At 37.5% G+C, this 21,367-nt stretch overlaps 2 protein-coding genes across 7 annotated transcripts in view; one reads left to right on the top strand and one right to left on the bottom strand.

Moving 5' to 3' along the window:
• The window catches only part of LOC311071431 (G2/M phase-specific E3 ubiquitin-protein ligase-like), a 42,536-nt gene extending 21,750 nt beyond the window's left edge, over positions 1-20,786 (bottom strand). The window contains exon 1 of one of the 3 annotated variants that reach the window (XM_084095840.1): positions 20,703-20,786. The gene's annotated coding sequence lies outside the window, so the exon portion shown is untranslated. The remainder of the gene's footprint in view (positions 1-20,702) is intronic. The other 2 variants (XM_084095841.1, XM_084095843.1) reach the window with 2 other exon arrangements.
• LOC311071430 (uncharacterized protein) lies at positions 104-19,837 on the top strand. 4 transcript variants are annotated; one of them, XM_084095838.1, is made up of 5 exons: positions 121-7,903; positions 8,018-8,128; positions 8,243-8,353; positions 8,468-8,530; positions 17,475-19,837. In XM_084095838.1, the coding sequence occupies exons 1-5, from the start codon at positions 7,828-7,830 to the stop codon at positions 17,723-17,725; spliced, it is 612 nt and encodes a 203-aa protein (XP_083951964.1). In that variant the 5' UTR covers positions 121-7,827; the 3' UTR covers positions 17,726-19,837. The 4 variants fall into 4 exon arrangements, 2 of the variants coding, with proteins under 2 accessions (XP_083951964.1, XP_083951965.1); XM_084095839.1 differs by lacking the exon at positions 8,468-8,530 and having other exon boundaries at positions 124-7,903; positions 8,243-8,305; XR_014603835.1 differs by lacking the exon at positions 8,468-8,530 and having other exon boundaries at positions 104-8,305; positions 17,475-17,611.
• Positions 20,787-21,367: the final 581 nt, after the last annotated feature.

Raw genomic sequence — 21,367 nt, 5'->3', positions numbered from 1 at the left:
CCAACTTGAGCTGCAAAGAAGCTCTGGCCGCCCTGTCAAGGACGCATGTCAAAAAGTTGACGCTTTGGCCGCTCTGAATAGTGAGTGAGTGCGCACGCTCTCTCTCTCTCTCTCTCTCTCTCTCTCTCTCTCTCTCTCTCTCTCTCTCTCTCTCTCTCTCTCTCTCTGTGCTCGTTCTTAAGAGGCAGAAGAGCGTGCGTGCTGAAAATGTCATATTTTGGTATGAACATTCACCCGCCAGTGTGGCGGATAGCCTTTTGAGATTTACTCGCCAAACGGGAAATCTACCCGCATTTGGCGCTTGGTGGGTGTTAATTTCGGACCCTGGTCTCATGGTTATATACTAACCGCCACACCCCTACAAATGGCCATGTTTATTTAATCCTCTGTCTAGTTTGCTCCTGCTTTTGGCATAGAAGTTGCTATGATAAGCATGTGAAGCCCAACCCTGACCCTTTAACACCGGTAAGTGTATTTGATCAAATTCTCTCTAAATGAATTGATTAACCCAAAAATGAACATTTACTAATTATTTCCTATCATGGATTTTTGATGAAAAAGAATGTCATGTGCATATTTGATGGCCAGGGATCGAGTAAATAACTTTTTTGTACTTTTGGGTTAACTTTTCCTTCCTGAAGTTTTTATTTTTTAGATGTGTAAAAAAGATTTCTCCCCCCCCCCCCAGAATTCTGAAGAACAGTTTTCCTGTGAGGACTTGTCCGATCAGGACTATATACCTGATTCTTTAGACAGTTCAGAAGAGAGCACAGTTTCTTCACAACTTGAGCATCCTAAACAAATCTCGAACAAACAAAATGTTTCCTGCATTGAATCAACTGGAGAAATTAAAAATGGCAGGCAATGTCAAGAAAATCTCATAGTTACACATTCTTTGCTGAAAGATCCAGTTCAAGTATCAGATGTCCACAATACAAAAATGACTAGTAGTACTGATGAAAAGTCCGTAGAGGATAGCACAATAACTGGAGAAAATCCATGTGTACAGTCGTCTAATGTATCCTCTCCAGTAAACAAAAATAATTACTGCTACATTTGTGACAAACCACAGACGAAATTTGCAAGGCACTTAAAAATCCACGAAACAACAAACATGGATGTTGCTCGGGCCTTGGCACTGCCAAAATGTTCAAAAGAACGCAAACAAATGCTGGACAAACTGAGGAACAAAGGGAACTATGAACACAATGCTGGGGTTTTATCGAGTGGGACTGGGTTGTTAAAACTCAGACGGACACCCAAGAATAAATATAAATCAGAAGATTATGTTCCTTGCATGTACTGCCATGCCATGTTTCTTCGAAGAGATCTGTGGCGACACATTCGAAATTGCCTTTCCAAACCAGTGGAAGTGGAAGCGGAACGGGCAGAGCCAGGAAGGACAAGGGTCTTATCATTGGCAACCATGTCTAACGCAACCCTGTGTCAACCAATATCACAGGGTGTTTGGAAGCTGTTGACTGTAATGAAGGATGATAACATCACTGCTGCTGTCCGGAGTGACTTCTGCATTCTTCAGCTGGCCCAATCGTTTTTTAATAAACATGGACAGGATCCCACTAAATTTGAGTATATTCGACAGAAACTGCGGGAAGTTGGTAGACTTCTCCTGATCCTACAAAGAGAATTTAAAATACAGACGCTTGAGGATGCTGTTAAACCTGCGAATTTTTATGTGCTTATCCAAGGTGTCAAGAAGGTTTCCGGCTTTAATGATGAAAAGCACTCATACCAGACTCCAAGCCTTGCTCTCAAGTTGGGCCACTCACTGCAAAAGATCTGTGACATTGTACATTGCAGGGCTTTGATGGCAGAAGACACTGAGGGGATAAGGTCAACACAGACATTCCAAAAACTGTACAGTACAAAGTGGGCTGAACTTATTTCCCACACAGCACTGATTACTTTAAGTGAGGCACACTTCAACAAACCCTCCACCATCCCATTCACAGAGGATGTTCAGTGTCTTCACCGGCATCTTGAAAAGGTTGCAGATTCAGCATCTGAGAACTTGAAAAAAACCCAATCAGCACAAGCCTATGGGGAACTTTCCAGAGCAACACTGGCAAAAATTATTCTTTTCAACCGAAGACGTGGAGGAGAGGTTGCTAAGATGAAACTAAAAAACTTCCTTGAAAGGGACACAGCTCCCCTCCATGCGGATGTTGCTACTGGCCTGACAAAATTCGAAAAAAAACTCTGTGCACATTTTAGTCGGGTTGAGATTAGGGGTAAAAGGGGTCGAAAGGTTGCAGTTTTGCTATCGCCAGACATGGTTGATGCCTTAACACACCTCGTTAGCCAAAGAAAAGAGTGTGGAGTTCCTGAAGAAAATGCATTCCTCTTTGCGAGACCAAGTTGTTTGACTCCTTATCGAGGACAAGATTGTCTGAGGGTTTATGCCAATGAGTGTGGAGCAAAACAACCTGAATTCCTCAAATCAACACAACTGCGAAAGCATGTTGCAACTCTGTCTCAGGTGTTAAACTTAAAAAATCACGAACTCGACCAAGTTGCAGACTTTCTGGGCCATGATATTCGTGTGCACAGAGAGTACTATCGACTTCCGGAGGCCACAACACAGTTAGCCAAGATATCAAAACTGTTACTTGCACTGGAGAAAGGCACCCTTGCACATCTTCAGGGGAAAACGCTTGAAGAAATTGAAATTGAAGGTATGCAGGATAATCCTTTATATGCAGACCTTAGATCAGGGTTCTCCAACCCTGCTCCCACAGTAATTATCAAGCAACCCTGAAACACCTTGATTAACTGATTTAGGTGGATTTGATTGAGGTTGGAGCTGAAATCTTCAGGACGTTAGCTCTCCAGGAACAGGGATGGAGACCTCTGCCTTAAGCCCGGGACACACTGCATGATTTTTGGCTGTCTCAGACAAAAGATTGCCATCGTGAAACAATCATGTCAATTTCTGTGATCTGACCCCTGTCAGTGGAAGAAATGGCAAAAGTACCTTCCATGGAAATAATCTGGATCATCCAGTTGATAATTCATCAAGTGGTTCATTCATCACAAATAAAGTATGTTCCAAATTAGTGAAATAATAAGATTCTAAAATACATGGCTAAAAATGGCTAAATTTGGGAGTATTAGCATGTCAAACCGCAATACCACAATATCATGAAAGAGCATTCAGACGATGATTGATGAGCCAGTCAAAGATTAGAACCACAATGTTTAATGTATGGTGAAAACAACGGTCATTACAAAATCATCACAAAATTTCAATTAAACGTACTAGTCATCATCGTCCTTGGTATCAGACTCTGACAGCTGTGGAGCGGGCTCTTCCTCACAAGGTTGATTGTTACAGGTTTGCAGCTTGCACAGGTTGGTGCACCTCAGGCTGTTGGCGAGGCAAGTGCAATCCGGTAGCTTGCACGACCTGGTGCACTTGTAGGATAGTAGCTGCAGGATGGCATAAGGTGCTGGGGCACCTCGCATCAACTGGATTGTCAGCTGCTCTTCATCTGTGTTCCACCCATGCTCCTCGGGACTTGGCACAGCCGGCATGGTTTCCAGAGACTGCCTCCAGGACGGCTCGGATGGTGTGCATGAGAAGGCAATCTTCGCATGGAGGAAGCTGGCTGGATTCAACCTCTCCACGCCTTACACAGAATAGTTGGTAGCGAAGAGCGTTGACCTCTGCAGTGCTGGTTGATGGAACATACATCTTACAGATGGTTGCCTCTGTTGCCTCTTCCCAGTGCTCTTTATCCAGTGTGGCACGCTAGAGAAAAGAGCCCAGGAGCAAAGAAGTTCCAGCTTTGAAAAATCATCAATTATGAATACTTCCACCTGTTCACACTTCAAACATGGAACCTCTCACAGCTGTAGCCAATAATGGCCTATAAATCTGGGATCTGTGCTTCACTTAAAGAGATGGTCCTGGGTGCAGACAACCCCAGGACAAGGTGAAGAAACGCAGGGAGGCCTAGAGTGAGACTGGCTGAAAAGAAAGAAAAGACACAGTTAACCTTGTAGCCTCTGCTTTACCAACTTTGCCTTTTTTTCCTGTCTTCCCCCTTCAAGGAGGCCTAGAGTTCAAGCAGACGGTAGGAACACCACTGTCACGAATACCCCATACCGGGAAGAACCTAAGTTTCAATTTGGATCCCTTTTGGTCATCCTATATATTTTTTTGTTAAATAAGACAGTTTATGTTAATGCTGCCCCCGTCTCTCTTGTGGTTGTGTTTTGTGGCAGCTGAAACCTCTCCTTGCTTTTGGGCGTGTCACACCACCTTGAAGCAGTCTTCGCCACATGTGAGGTACAGAGTCTTGTCTTGGAGCGTCTCTCTGTGTTTGGGCTCTTTTCATTCTTCAACCAAGTAGGCGATCAGGCTTGTCTTGTTGGTAGCGCTGGAGAGCAGTCTCCTCCACTGCTGGATCTTATGGCCTGACACAATGTTCTTGAACTCTATTCCCGTGAGCCTCGGGGCAGACATCCTAGCAAGCAGCCAGGCTAGGTTCTTTGCCTTTGTCTCCTGGACCTGTGCACCATAGTCGACGTCAGCAGTTCCTGCTCCACTGATGGTCTCTTCCAGTCGGTCAATGTTGTCATACGCCAGCGTGGTGAAGATGCCTGGGTAGATGTTCGCTGGCAGTGGAATACCATCCTTTGACAAATCATGAAGACACAGAAGACATCCTTCTGAAAACACAGTGCCGTGTCAACAACTTCCACCTGGGAATAGGAAACACTGTGACCGAGCCGATTCAAAGTGTGCACCAGTTCTGTGTTACCCATCAAAGATTTTATAGCAAATAGCATAAGAAGGTAGCCTGGAAATCCAGACCTAAATCTAAAAGATTAATGGTCTGGCGTCGACTAATGAAAACCGGCCAGCTCGAGAGGCGGCACCAAGCATGCATTTTAAAATCTCACTGCACGCAATTGGATAACACTACGACCAATCACAACAAGTTATCGCTTAGCTACCAGTGGAGCTAACTGGTAGATTAGACTCTTACCGTATCCGGTCGGCAAAACAGCAAAAATGTCCTTTCTTGCAAAATAACAATTCGAGCGCCGTCTTCTGTTCCTCTTTTAGAGAAAAAGTCTAAATCTTTCATTGCAGCGGCCAAAGTCGTTTCAAACAAATGGTGTTCATCTATAGCCATCTTGCAATGTTTACTAATGACTTCGACGTCACACCGCTGTCGTCATCTCGCCTCTGGCCCGCCTATATCAGATAACCCAATGTGATTGGTGCAGCTCAGATAGAGGGGCATATTTAATGAGCATCATTACTCGACACCAGAGTAACTCGCTGAGCAAATTTAACTTATGCTCTCTCGAGAACTCTGGATTACCAGGGTAATAAGAAGGTGCTTTGGCGGTTTGATCCGGACACAGCTGACAGCCAGGACTAGGTCACTGCCAAAGGATGTAGCAAGTCGCTAGACTCTTTCAGGAGGACTTCTGCGCTCACTGCCTCCAGTCAGGAGTGTGTGCATGAGTCACGTTTCACAGATTCAGGAATGATGCCTTCATCTCGTTCTACATCTTGTGGCCACACCTGCTTGGTGTCTTGGTTTTTTTATTTCGTTTCTCATCAGCACTGCCACTTTCGTTACAACATCCTCAGATTTGATAAATCTGGCATGCTGTAGTTAAGTGGTTCCCAAACCTGTCCTGGAGTACCCCCAACACAGCACGTTTTCTTTGTCTCCCGAATCAAACACACCTGATTCAACTCATCTCATTAACCCATGTGATACTGGGTTAACCCATGGGGTACTCTAGGACAGATTTGGGAACCACTGCTGTAGTTCCATCTTTAAAGAGTGCACGGTTTTCACGAGCTCGGCCATGGTCAGGCTATTGGGATAGAGAAGAAGCCTCCCATTGTCATCAGGTATGATATGAATGGACCCACTCTACGGCGAAGGTGTTTCTTGGTTGAGGACTTGGGTGACGGCAAGGGCCTTCATGGATGACTCGAATCGTGATGCAAGGTATGTCATCAGCAGTACCTGTGGGTTTGTAAAGAGTTTGTTACTGATGTACAAGAACAGTCCTTCATAGGAATACTTTTCTGCTGTCTGATATAGTTCTTCTGCATTCCCACTGTGTTCCTTTGCCTTGGAGCTGGCGGCAGGCTCGGCGACACGTGTGTATGCTCGGTAGCAGGATCTGTAATGTCCCTCAGCAGCAACAACTCTCTACTAGTGATAAGCATCTGCTGGTCTAACTTGATGCCTGCTGCCTTCCGGATACGGTCATCTGCACAGAACTCTGAACATTGTATGAGAGGTTCCCTCGTGTTTTTGCCCTTGTGGTACTTGCTTGATTTCTCACAGAAGATACACAGTTCATCATAAACCCTTGACGTGCTTGGAACACCCCGAGATGCCCTTCTTGAAGTCTTGAAGCATTCTCAGAAGCTAAGGAAGATGCCTCTCTTACGATAGTGTCTAAGAGTTTCTTCATCGTGAAAAAGCTACAGCACTGGTGGAATTTCTTTCTTGATCGCTCAACTATTTGGCAATGTCCAGAACTGGGATATGTCCTCTTATTTCTGCTGCTCTCAACAAGGTTTTCATAATTCCAGGTTCTTGGGTGACACCAGGTGTGAGTCGGACTCCTCGTCAGGGCAGTGGATAATGCATTCCGTGCAGGACCGCTTCCTTGGCAGGATGCCTTTGCCAGGACTTGCCGAATCCATCACGTATTCAGAGAACGACTGACTTTCCAATTTAGACAGTGTAGTCAACAATACATGTGGTGTTTTTCTTTTATATTTTTTACATCTCAAAACAACAAAATATCAGCGTGAATTCAAAGATATCGACTTTATTTTTTTGCTTGGGAGTAATATTAAATGACTGTTATTATGGCATTGAAAGTTTGTGTATTTTTTTTTTTTAAATAATTCTAGTACATAAAAGTAGGAAAATTACTAATTCTAAAAAAAAGTATAAAAAGCTGGGCCTGTGGAAAGGTTATCATATTATAATTAACTTATATTAACCCCATAAACAATTTAGTATAGGTAAGGTTTTGCCCATCAAGATGGAACCAATATCTGGTCTGGCCCATGGACTATGTCATTACAGTGAGAGAGGTTCAAGGACGGTCATTGTTACTGTCAGAAAATTGTCGTAGGCTATCTTTGGTCTCAAGACTCATAAATTCAGCATGATCACCACAGGGTGTGTTTGCTGCTACGACCTACCTCTACTGACCAGCCATGTCGCACAGTGTGATTTGTAATGATCTTATAGGATTGCTTAAATCATGCAGTGTATCCTGAACTTAAGATCTTTCACAAGTGTAATATTCATCAAATTTCATTGATCATTATGTAACAATTGCAATGTAAACTTTTTTTTTACGCTTTTTTTTGTCAGATAACTTGGACTTTACTGATTCAGAGCAAAGTGAAGACAGTGATGCTGAGACATATCCACAGACAATAACAGAAATGAGTAAAATCACACAAATATGCAAAGATCGAAACATTAAATGCAACATATTTACATCTACCATATAGTGCACTAAATATTATACAGTTGTTTAGATATGCACAAATGTTACTGAAGTTACATGGCTTTAAAATTTAAAATAGCAGTTAATAGGCTGAGTTTAAATTGCTTATTACACTTACACATTAGACCTACCCCAAAAATGAGCTGAATTATACTGTACTCGACAGCCAGTTCAACAAAGTTAAGTAGTGACCAAATCACTGCCCAACAAAATAAAATAAAAAACTTTTTTCAAAGTATTCTTTTTCTGTTCACAGATGTTGACACTGCCTTGGGAGACCCATCTCAAGATATGACAAGAATATACGACAACACTGGCGGTAAGAAGGACAAGAAGCGCATCAGGAGGGAAGAGACTGAACAACCAGGTAAAAGCCCACAAATACACTGCACTAGGAAGAGGTATAGATCAAGAATCAGTTCATGTAGGCATAACACAACTAGTGTATGCTTTTTTTAAAGTATTCTTTTTCCATTCACAGATGTTGACTCTGCCTTGGGAGACCCATCTCAAGATATGACAAGAATATACGAAAACACTGGCGGTAAGAAGGACAAGAAGCGCATCAGGAGGGAAGAGACTGAACAACCAGGTAAAAGCCCACAAATACACTGCACTAGGAAGAGGTATAGATCAAGAATCAGTTCATGTAGGCATAACACAACTAGTGTATGCTTTTTTTAAAGTATTCTTTTTCCATTCACAGATGTTGACTCTGCCTTGGGAGACCCATCTCAAGATATGACAAGAATATACGAAAACACTGGCGGTAAGAAGGACAAGAAGCGCATCAGGAGGGAAGAGACTGAACAACCAGGTAAAAGCCCACAAATACACTGCACTAGGAAGAGGTATAGATCAAGAATCAGTTCATGTAGGCATAACACAACTAGTGTATGCTTTTTTTAAAGTATTCTTTTTCCATTCACAGATGTTGACTCTGCCTTGGGAGACCCATCTCAAGATATGACAAGAATATACGACAACACTGGCGGTAAGAAGGAGAAGATATATATACACACTAGGGATGAGCGAGTACAGCATTATCTGTATCTGTATCTGTTAACCATATGAATTATCTGTATCTGTACTCGGACTGGGCGGTGCCTAACCCGGAAGTGGGCGGGATTTAACCCGGAAGTGGGTCGGGTTGTCTTGAAATGGGTGGGGCTTTAACCGGTATGTTATTTTAGGCATGCAATTGATATGGGTTGATCAGAAATTGTTATATTTATTGCTGATTAGACAACTATTTACATGACAGCATTAGCATTGAGCTTCAGATCAATGGTTTTGATCACGATAACAAACGAACTACAGAACAAGTTTTGCAACAATGAATACAACACATGCGGTTGCAATTATGAAGTAAAATGTAATGAACAAGAGTTTTCATCTCAACTAGGGCTGGGTGATATGGACCAAAAGTCATATCCTGATATATTTAGGCTGAATTTCGATATACGATATATATATCCCGATATTTTTTTATTTTTCATGTTTTATTTTTTTTTAAATTTGTTGACACACACACACAAGTACTGTCCCCCTTTACTTAACATAAATTGTAAGAATATGACTAATAGTAAAGACTAGTAGCCTACTAATAAACATTAGGCCTATGCTAAAGGTATTAAACAGCAGTCCCAAACTAGTTTTTGTTAATACAATGTTGAGCCACCACAGTCATTTAAAAATATAAAAAAATAACACAAAGAAAAATAGTGACATTTTGGGGTTAATATGGAAACGACAGTTACCATGGTGAATACACAATACTAACAAGAACTGTGAATGAAACATGGAAACTGCTCCTGGTGAATAGAATGAAAATCATACCTGCATTACTTTTATTTCGTGTAATTTACAACGTAACGGCGTTGCCTGCTCGTAGTTTCTTTTGCCCTTTATATTCAGTGAGGCGATGCAGCGCGCGCCGCCGCATTGCGCGTGCAATTGAGTGTGCGCTACTACGACTACAGTTTAACGGCTGACAGGACAAGAAAGTCCGTTTTTCTGGGGTGAAAGACTTTGTTTTTTATAACATAACATACTCTAAACACGCATGCAAAGTGGAAAAGGAGGGGCGGGGGCGCGGGGAGCAGTGCAGAGAGCTCCGGGTCAGCAGCTTGCTTGGAGCAAGGATCACAGCGCAAATTTGAACTATATCGATATATGCGATATGGTCTAATTCCATATCGCATGTAAAATAAATATTATATATATATATATATATATATCTCGCCCAGCCCTAATCTCAACATAACTTTTTTTTTTTTAAATCCGAGCACAGATATTGACTCGTATTACTCGTATAATACTCGTACTCGACAAAAGTGCTTTATCCGTACCGGATACTCGTTTCAGCCGAGTATCCGGCTCAACTCTAATACACACACACACACACATCTCAATTAAATACATTTTGAAATAATATAATAATAAACAAGGCTCAAACATCGATTTCGTAAAAGACATGCGTGTTTATTTGAGCACTTGCGTCAATGAAACATCATACTAAAGCCTTTAAAGCATTGAAATAAATATCAGTAAATAATATTCACTTAAATATAACAGTTAAATATCTAAAACATTTTTTATATTTCCACACAAAGACGCTTGATATAGCCTAATAGCTAGATTACCTAGCCAGATATAGCTCTGCGCTTTGAGAAGTCGTTTGAGTCGCAGTCCGTGCCTATATTGGCCTACCGATGGAAAAAAACGCGAGAGTGCCAATCGACAAACTGGCAACAGCTGCCATAGAACTAATCCGGCCGGTGTCATTTTCTAGATGTGTGGACAGTTAATCCAGGTGTTTCACCTTGGCTACAGGGGATAATTCAAAACAGGTATTCTTTTCAGTCCTGGATCCGTCACTGACTTTGCCTCAAAACGTCCCGTTCTGAGAATTCTTTCTTTCTTTATAACCTTTCTTTTTTCTTTCTTTCTTTCTAACTAATCTTCATTTCTTTCTTACTAATCTTTTTCTTTCTTTCTTTCTTTCTTTCTTTCTTTCTAACTAATCTAATTTCTAACTAATCTATCTTTCTTTCTTTCTAACTTTATCTTTCTTTCTTTCTTTCTTACTAATCTAGCTTTCTTTCTAACTAATCTATCTTTCTTTCTAACTAATCTTTCTTTCTTTAACTAATCTTTCTTTCTTTCTTACTAATCTTTTTCTTTCTTTATAACTAATCTATCTTTCTTACTTACTAATCTATCTTTTTTTTATAACTAATCTTTCTTTCTAACCAATCTTTCTTTATAACCAATCTTTTTTTATAACCAATCTTTCTTTATAACTAATCTTCATTTCTTTCTTACTAATCTTTCTTTCTTTCTAACCTTCATTTCTTTCTTACTAATCTTTCTTTCTTTCTAACCTATCTATCTTACTCTCTAACTAATCTATCTTTCTTAAGTTCTAACTTATCTCTTTCTTTCTTACTAATCTTTCTTTCTTACCAATCTTTCTTTATAACTAATCTTCATTTCTTTCTTACTAATCTTTCTTTCTTTCTAACCTATCTATCTTACTCTCTAACTAATCTATCTTTCTTTAGTTCTAACTAATCTATCTTTCTTTCTATCTAATCTTTCTTTCTTACCAATCTTTCTAACTTTATCTATCTTTCTTTCTTACTAATCTTTCTTTCTTACCAATCTTTCTTTATAACTAATCTTCATTTCTTTCTTACTAATCTTTCTTTCTTTCTAACCTATCTATCTTACTCTCTAACTAATCTATCTTTCTTTAGTTCTAACTTATCTATCTTTCTTTCTTACTAATCTTTCTTTCTTACTAATCTTTCTTTCTTTCTAACCTATCTATCTTACTCTCTAACTAATCTATCTTTCTTTAGTTCTAACTTATCTATCTTTCTTTCTTACTAATCTTTTTCTTTCTTTCTTTATAACTAATCTATCTTTCTTACTTACTAATCTATCTTTCTTTCTAACCAATCTTTCTTTCTAACCAATCTTTCTTTCTAACCAATCTTTCTTTATAACCAATCTTTCTTTATAACCAATCTTTCTTTATAACTAATCTTCATTTCTTTCTTACTAATCTTTCTTTCTTTCTAACCCATCTATCTTACTCTCTTACTAATCTATCTTTCTTTAGTTCTAACTAATCTATCTTTCTTTCTATCTAATCTTTCTTTCTAACCAATCTTTCTTTCTAACCAATCTTTCTTTCTAACCAATCTTTCTTTCTAATCTATCTTTCTTTCTATCTAATCTTTCTTTCTTACCAATCTTTCTAACTTATCTATCTATCTATCTTTCTTTCTTTCTTACTAATCTTTCTTTCTTACCAATCTTTCTTTATAACTAATCTTCATTTCTTTCTTACTAATCTTTCTTTCTTTCTAACCTATCTATCTTTCTTTCTAACCTATCTATCTTACTTTAGTTCTAACTTATCTATCTTTCTTTCTTACTAATCTTTCTTTCTTACCAATCTTTCTTTCTAACCAATCTTTCTTTCTAACCAATCTTTCTTTCTAACCAATCTTTCTTTCTAATCTATCTTTCTTTCTATCTAATCTTTCTTTCTTACCAATCTTTCTAACTTATCTATCTTTCTTTCTAACCAATCTTTCTTTCTTTAACTAATCTTCATTTCTTTCTTACTAATCTTTTTCTTTCTTTCTTACTAATCTTTTTCTTTCTTTCTAACTAATCTTTTTCTTTCTTTCTAACTAATCTATCTTTCTTTCTAACTAATCTATCTTTCTTTCTTTCTTTCTAACTAATCTTTCTTTATTTCTAACTTTATCTTTCTTTCTTACTTACTAATCTCTTTCTTTCTAACCAATCTTTCTTTCTAACCAATCTTTCTTTCTAATCTATCTTTCTTTCTATCTAATCTTTCTTTCTTACCAATCTTTCTAACTTATCTATCTATCTATCTTTCTTTCTTTCTTACTAATCTTTCTTTCTTACCAATCTTTCTTTATAACTAATCTTCATTTCTTTCTTACTAATCTTTCTTTCTTTCTAACCTATCTATCTTTCTTTCTAACCTATCTATCTTACTTTAGTTCTAACTTATCTATCTTTCTTTCTTACTAATCTTTCTTTCTTACCAATCTTTCTTTCTAACCAATCTTTCTTTCTAACCAATCTTTCTTTCTAACCAATCTTTCTTTCTAACCAATCTTTCTTTCTAATCTATCTTTCTTTCTATCTAATCTTTCTTTCTTACCAATCTTTCTAACTTATCTATCTTTCTTTCTAACCAATCTTTCTTTCTTTAACTAATCTTCATTTCTTTCTTACTAATCTTTTTCTTTCTTTCTTACTAATCTTTTTCTTTCTTTCTAACTAATCTTTTTCTTTCTTTCTAACTAATCTATCTTTCTTTCTAACTAATCTATCTTTCTTTCTTTCTTTCTAACTAATCTTTCTTTATTTCTAACTTTATCTTTCTTTCTTACTTACTAATCTCTTTCTTTCTAACTAATCTTTCTTTCAAACCAATCTTTCTTTATTTAACTAATCTTCATTTCTTTCTTACTAATCTTTTTAACTAATCTCTTTCTTTATTTCTAACTTTCGTTCTTTATTTCTATCTTTCTTACTTTCTTACTAATTTATCTTTCTAACTAATCATTTTCTTTCTAACTAATCTATCTTTCTTTAGTTCTAACTTATCTATCTCTTTCTTTCTAACTAATCTTTCTTTCTTAACAATCTTTCTTTCTTTAATCTTCATTTCTTTCTTACTAATCTTTTTATTTATTTATTTCTAAGTTATCTATCTTTCTTTATTTCTAAGTTATCTATCTTTCTTTATTTCTAACTTGCCTCTTTCTTTCTTACTAATCTTTTTTCTTACTAATCTATCTTTCTTTATAACTAATCTTCATTTCTTTATTTCAACTAATCTTTCTTTCATTGAAACTTATCCATCTATTTACTTTCTATCTATTATTTATCTATTTCTAACTAATCTTTTTCTTTGTTTCTAACTATTCTTTCTTTCTTTCTAATCTTTTTCTTTTATAACTAATCTACCTTTCTTTATTTCTAACTTATCTCTTTCTTTCTTACTCTTCTTTCTAATCTCTTTTTCTTTCTTTATAACTAATCTATCTTTCTTTCTATATTTGTAACTTATCTATCTTTCTTTCTTACTAATCTTTCTTTCTAACCAATCTTTCTCTCTTTAAAACCAATCTTTCTCTCTTTAACTAATCTTTATTTCTAACTTATCTGTCTTTCTCATAATCTCTCTTTCTTTCTCATAATCTTTCTTACTAATCTATCTTTCTTCCTTTATTTCTAACATAACTAAGGGTGTCACGATTCTCCAAATCCTCGATTCGATTACATTTTCGATTCTAAATTCACGGTTCGATTCGATTCTCGATTAAAAACATTTTTTTTGAAAGCACAAGCTATGCCATTTTTAGACTTTTATGCAATATAATAATATCTGACCTTTGTTCGCAATGTACCACAAATTTAAAACGTTTATTAATAACATAATGTAACAATAACTTATAAGTCAATTGGAAACTTAAACAATATAACCTATAACCTATTATAGACCCGGGGCTCCCTGGACTCCTCAGAGCAGTCCCAGACGAATAGCACGGCATTTTAAATTGGGTTCCCACAGCGTTTGCAACGCAGTACGAGAGAACGTTCTCGTAAGGGAACGTACTTGGTTACTTGCGTAAATCGGTTCCCTTAGAGATAAGGAACGACTGCGTTGCCTTGCCGTGCTATTTCGCTCATATCAGGTACTTCGCTTCAGTCGATTTAAACCTAAAGTCCTTTGGCGAGTTTTCTCTGACTTCAGCCGCGTCCAAATTGGCGCGCTCGAGGTTGGCAGGGTGCCAAGCGCTCGCATTGGACCGCATACCACTGCTAACTCGCCATAGGTTCGTGCAGTTGCCGCAGCACAGCCAGCTCGCTCAGTCGAGCTATGGTGCTCTCGCTGTGCAGCTGCAATGCGATTTAAAATAAAGGCTTCAATATTCTCGAGAAAAGGAGTTTTACCTGTTACAGGCAAGCCGAGCTGACGTGACATATGGGGCGTGGCAGCATCGACGATTCCATATTTTGATTCGATGATTGAGATTGAGCATTAATTTCGATCGATTTCGATTTAAAATCGATATCGTGACACCCTTAAACATAACTAATCTATCTTTCTTCCTTTATTTCTAACATCTTATTTATTAATCTCTTTCTTTCTTACTAATCTTTGTTTTACTAATCTTTCTTTCTTACCAATCTTTTTCTTTATTTTTCTTTCTTTCTAACTAATCTTTCTTTCTAACTAATCTTCATTTATTTATTTCTAATCAATCTTTCTTTATCACTAATATTCATTTCTTTCTTACTAATCTTTTTCTTTCTTTCTTTCTTTCTTACTAATCTTTCTTTTTCTTTCTTTAACTAATCTTCATTTCTTTCTTTCTTTCTTTCTTTCTTTATAACTAATCTTCATTTCTTTCTTACTAATCTTTTTCTTTTTCAACTAACCTCTTTCATTGAAACATATCTATCTACTATCTATTATTTATCTATATTTCTAACTAATCTTTTTCTTTGTTTCTAACTATTCTTTCTTTCTAACTAATCTATCAAATTTCTTAACTCTCTGGTCCGGCTTTTTCAAGCCAACTTAAAGTTTGACTCAACAAACTTTTTTCTAGTTACCATTATGTTGCTAACTCTGTGTAATGGCTATTAAGGTTGATGCAGCGGTGCTTATTGTGTTGTGTCTGCCCTGATCAGTGCAGCCTTCGCTTTCATTGCGTTGGGATATGCAAATTTTGATAAGGTCGGAGCAGACTTCTCATGGTCTAGTCCACCCATGCATTTTATACTGCCTGCGAACCTGTCAGTATTTGCATGGTTTGCGAAAAGTCCCCAGCTGGCATTAGCCCTTAAGATTTCAGCTAAAGTGGAGAAGGCAGGAGTTCCCATATACGTCACGCTGACGTAATGTCTCGTTCCCGCCTCTCAGGGAACTGAGGTTACGAAAGTAACCGGAGACGTTTTACGTGCAAAAGGTAATCCATCATTCCTACTAGGGCTGGGTATTGACACAAATTTCACAATTCGATTTCGATTCACAAGCTTGCAATTCGATTCGATTACGATTACGATTCGATTCAATATCGATTATTTTGGATATCAGGTACAATACATTGCAAATTTTCTCAAGGAAAACATCTCTTAACTATTATTGTAAACTATGGGAGTCAGTTGTAGCCGATAGGCTTCATTAGCCTACTATATTATTGAAGGTAAAGAATAACTGATTTGTATACAATCACTTAAAATACACTTATTTATTTTTATAATAATAAAGTTATGAAATTATATAGCCAACAAATTTAAATGGTGGCCTTCATAAAAAAACTGTCCAGATTTATTCAAACAAGCATTAAATATTGAAGAACATAAAAAATTATAATGAATATGTAATATGGTGCATATATTTAACAAAATGCTCCTCTAGAGTTAATTTTTCTAGCTGACTAACGTTTATAGTCACTGGATGTTTTTTTGAGGTAAATGTGAAGTTACATGACATTGTTTACTAACGTCTTTCCACGCTTGAAACACTGATTCAGTGATTCCATGTGACATGATACGGACTTCGATAAGTTGTACTCTACCTTTTAACACACTTTCAGATGCTCATTCATGTTTATCTCGTGCTGTAACTGATATTATTTAGGCAGAAGAGAAGATCATGTGCGCGCCGCGGCTTCTCTTGAGCTGAGCAAGAGCGATCTCACGCCACTGCGCCAAAACGGTATTTATGTTTTTGAATTTCATAAGAAAATGGACGTAATTTGAGACTTTGTTTCGTATTAATAATAACAAAGCACAAAGAGTATTGCGATTTATTGAATGGGATGCGCGCAGCAATGTTACATTCATTCATCACTGAAAACAGGATGACTAATCGATTCTTGAGATTTATGAATCGATATCGTTTCGTAAAAATAAGATTCGATTAAAATCGAGAAATCTATTTTTTACCCAGCCCTAATTCCTACTGCGTTTTTCTACTTTATATAGTAAAGAATGCGAATAGTAAAGAATGCGAATATAATAATAGGCCTACTTAAAAGCAAACCAAAGGAAGAAACGTTTTTAATCCCCTGCGAAAATGGGTGAGACGTGAGTGAAAATTTGGGAAAAGAAACAGATTCCATGTCGAGTGGAATAACTAAGGGAATATTGTTAAATTTGTTGATAATTGGGTGACCAGATCGCAAAACGGAATACAAAGCAGACGAAGCTTAAATTTATGGGCTCACGCACAACTCTCTCATTCATCATGAATCCAAACGTTTCCATGGCTGCGATTTTAACATTTAATTGCTAACCTATTATTTATTTTGTAAACAAAGCTTTGTGCTTCACTCCTGTCATAATATTTATGTACAACAGCATTCACATACAAAACAATTTGTTTTGGCGGGCCACCGCAGTGGTGTGGTTGTCAAGTTTACTGGCACAGCACTAAATTAGATTGCTTTGGTGATTTTGTTTTTTCTTTTTGTTTTTTCTTTTTTTTCCGTCCGTCAGTCCATCCATCCAAATTTTTATTGCATTATGTGCAGTTTATTACATCGAGTAGTCGGTTGCTAACACCAGGAATATAATGAGTGGAAGCACTTCCCATCTTTTATTGCAATCAATCTGCTCTGGTAATTCAAGCAAAATGATTGATGAACCTGACTAATACAGTTACATGTTAGCTGTTAAATTTGTATCAGGGCCAAAAAAATGAAAATTGTTAAACAAAAACAGAAGCCCTTCACTTTTGACTCAGATTAGAAATCAGTAAACTAGACTCAAGATGAGGGTGAGGAGTGTGTGGTTGGTTGGGACAGACTGAATATGCGTTCTGGCCTTTGTGGTGTTCAACCCAATCTGTTGTTCTTTTGTAGTGATTTTTGATGCAGCCACACATGATGCAAGAAGGAAAGCGAAACAAACATGGTCTCCAACAGAAATCGCAGCAGTACTCAAACATTTCCGGAACCACATTGCAAGGGGTAAACTTGTGAGTAAAATTGAATGTCAACAGTGCAAGACTGCCGAGTATCCTGCTTTAGCTGGTCGCTCTGTGCAAAACATTAGAGACTTTGTTAGGAATCGGGGCGTATCACTGAAAAGGAAACAGGTACAAAATGTTTAAGTTTATTATTATTTTATTTTTTTTTCGTTTTTTGTTGCTGCTGTTTTGTTCTAATGTGGGAAAATGTTTTAAACTTCTGTTGAAGGCTGTAAATGGATAGTGTTTCGCCCTATGTCATTTCTTTGGAGTTTTCCCCCTCCCCCCCTCCCTTTTCTCTTTGTACTTTCACTTCTAGCAGAAAGTTAGTAATGCTCATCGTAATGCCTGGTGACTATTCAACGCAGCTCCACCAAAATGGATAGTGTTTCGTCCTATGTCATTTCTTTGGAGTTTTCCCCCTCCCCCCTCCCTTTTCTCTCTGTACTTTCACTTCTATCAGAAAGTTAGTAATGCTCATCGTAATGCCTGGTGACTATTCAACGCAGCTCCACCAATGCACTTGATCCTTTTGTGATTCATGTTTGCCTGCCTGTACTGTTATAGTGTTTTGAGAAATGTGTCTTTGAGAACTTGGTTCTTGAGGCTCATTTGGGCTGTCTTTTCTCTGTGAGTATTTCGCCGTTCATGTTTGTTCTCGTGGTTTGATCTGTTATTAAACGTGGGAAGAGAAAAGGACAGCTGAGTTTTGTTGTTTTTTCCCTTTACACAAGAACATTAGTGTATTTTGTTATTTGTTTAATATTGCCAGCAACAACTGTAATGTTGAAAATAAGCTGTAATTATTAAACAACTTCTTGTTCACTAAAGGTGCATACTGTTATATGTCCTCTAAAAGGTCATGTGGATATATCACACAAATATCAGATTCTTGAATGGTAAATGGACTGCATTTATATAGCGCTTTCACAGACCCAATGGCCACCCATGCGCTTTACAATATTGCCTCACATTCACCCATTCACTCACTCATTCATACACCGACGGCGGTGTCAGCCATGCAAGGCACCATCCAGCTCGTCGTCTTGCTCTCAAGGACACCTCGACACTTGGTCAGGTGATTGAACCACCAACCTTCCGGTTTGTAGACAATCTACATGAACCACTGAGCCACTGCCGCCCCTTGAATGCACCCTATAAAAGACTTGGCTGAATTAATATTCAAAATATCAGAATATCATAGTTTTAAATGGTTGGCTTTGTTGTCTGTTGGAGTATGAGCCCACAGGTGAGGATGTGTTTGCAGTGCACAGTATTGTTTTTAGTCTAATCATTTGTCCTCATAAATCAGGTATGTCCATTTAATGCACAGTGCTATCACTTTTGTGTTTGTGTTTAGCCATGTCCCATTAATTCATGTTTGTCCCTCTAATACACTTAAATGACAATTTTGTGTTGTATAGCAACTGTCCTTATAATATTGTTTTGTGTCATGGGCGGGGTTTAGACACCTAATTATATGTGTCCTCATAATTAAGTATATTTTCAGGTTGTTACATTATACGTTGTGTTGTGTGTAAACAAACTCTGAAGTGAAATCTGTGTTGTATGGCTCAAAACAGATTTTTTGATACCCTCCCCATCTCTGTAGAGCAAGTGGAAATGGGTGTCCCCCTAATACACCAACAGACTGGTTTGGGCTGAAGTGTCCTTGTAATTCACAAAAACCCGTATGTGTGTGTGTGTGTGTGTGTGTGTGTGTGTGTGTGTGTGTGTGTGTGTGTGTGTGTGTGTTGCTGCAGACAGAGACACGAGACAACTTAATTTCAGCTACTTAAGGCTTTAGCTAGTTAGCTACTTTAAAAAAAAAACAAAACAAAATAAAAAATATCTGGCTAAATGTACGCTATATATAGCATTAATGCCATTATGCTTAACGGTTACACTAACAAGCCATCAAAATTGATGGCTTGTATAATAAAAGTAACCATACGACACTATTGAGCAGTTATAATTGAGAGTGCAGCAATACCTGTATCGATATCAATACTGCTTATCAATACTTCAAATAATTTGATGCAAAAAATAAAGTATCACATAAAGAAATTAATGTGTCATGCCTACAGAGCACAGCACCTAGAGACACCAAAACTTAGGCCAAGCCAGGACCAGAGTCCTACATTATCAATCAGCATTGCAATAAAATAGAAAAATACAACTTCAGACAACTTTCACTCACACACCTTCTAATAAAACATCTTACATAAACATGTCAATAAATCAACACTGAATAAGGCAAGACTTGTAATGGGTTGACAGGACAATACTATATGATATTAGAAATCTAAATAAATGAATACTAATTAAACAAACCATCTTGTCTTCTTTTCCAAAGATTTTCATTAAACTAAGAGCTTTTGTGTCTCAACTGAATGCCAAATTTACCAGAAGGATCATTATTGGCACAATACTTTAAGCTAGTAACTACTTGTACACTATGTCAGACAATAAGCATCACTTCATTGAACTGCCAGTTTTCCATGTGGAGTTGTGCAGGACATTAGGCTACTTATAAATAATGCCTGACACAGCTAGTTTGCGCACCGAGCAACGGAATATATATTCATGTTACCGGTGGTATGCAACATTATTTTCCGTACGGGACGGCATATGTAAGCCCCGCTCTCAAAATAACAGCATCTGCCTCTGTGTCTGCGAGCATTTGACTGTGATGGTGGGGAGACCACTACCCGTGAGCGAGAGAGAGAGCGGGACGGTCAAATAGCTGTAATCCTGTGGGCTGTGTGAGAAGATAGACTCAGGCTCTGCATGACCTGTTGCTGCTAAACAGGCAGCGCTGTGGGCAACAGTTGGCCTGTGGACTGTTGTTTGACCACTAATGACGTTACGTATTATAACACAATATAGCACTAGCACATAGCAAGCCTCTGTAACGTTACTTAAGTGAAATAAACAATTCAATTAGCCGTTAGCGCACCCTGCTAGCCTGCCTGACAATATGAGGCGTCAGATATCTAACACCATCACACAAATTAGTCAACGTGAGCTAAGTTAGCAAGCTGTATGTTTAATCGAAATATCAAACAGAGTAGGCTAATAACGTGACACCAATCATTTTAATACGGTTTTATCTACTTACCAACAACTCCACCACTGCTTCCTGGCTCGCTGGCGAGTGGCGACCATGACTTGCTTGTCAGAAAGACGTCGTTGGTGTAGACACTTGTCACTCAAGCATGTCTGACCAATGGGGAAGCACCCGCCCCCACTGCGGTACGTTTGTGTCAAAATGATTTAAAAAAAAAACGACTTCAAAACTTTTTTCACTTCATTCAAAAAAAAAGAAAGTTCAATAAAAAAAAAAACACTTCAAATGATTTTTTTTTTTTTTGCATTTAAACAGTTTTTTCTTTGATTGAAAATATTTTTTTTTGATTGAAAATGTTTTTTTTTTGATTGAAGCAACTTTTTTGGGATTGAATAATTAAGACACAAATGTCCTACCCATAACATGGTCCAAACACAAAAAAGATTACTTCAATCAAAGAAAACATTTTCAATCAAAAAAAAAGTGTTCAAGTGCAATTTTTTGAATCTCAAATATTTTTTTGCATTCAAAAACATTTTTTCTATGATTGAAAAGGTTTATTTTTTGATTGAAGTGATTTTTTTATTGAAAATATTTTTTGTTTGTTTGAAGCAACTTCTTTTTTGATTGAATTATAAAGACACAAATGTCCTACCCATAATATGGCCCAAACACAAAACAACAATACTTCAATCAAAAAAGTTGCTTCAAACAAA

The sequence above is a fragment of the Abramis brama genome (assembly GCF_963993115.1).
Source record: "Abramis brama genome assembly, chromosome: 20".
Lineage (NCBI taxonomy): Eukaryota > Metazoa > Chordata > Actinopteri > Cypriniformes > Leuciscidae > Abramis > Abramis brama.
This window is presented reverse-complemented; position numbering and strand designations above follow the sequence as displayed.

Coding starts and splice junctions, on each gene's coding strand:
- LOC311071430 (XM_084095838.1), top strand. CDS start 7,828: ATGACAAGAATATACGACAACACTGGCGGTAAGAAGGACAAGAAGCGC. Junction 8,354..8,467: donor GGAAGAGACTGAACAACCAG/GTAAAAGCCCAC, acceptor TTCCATTCACAG/ATGTTGACTCTGCCTTGGGA. Junction 8,531..17,474: donor AATATACGACAACACTGGCG/GTAAGAAGGAGA, acceptor GTTCTTTTGTAG/TGATTTTTGATGCAGCCACA.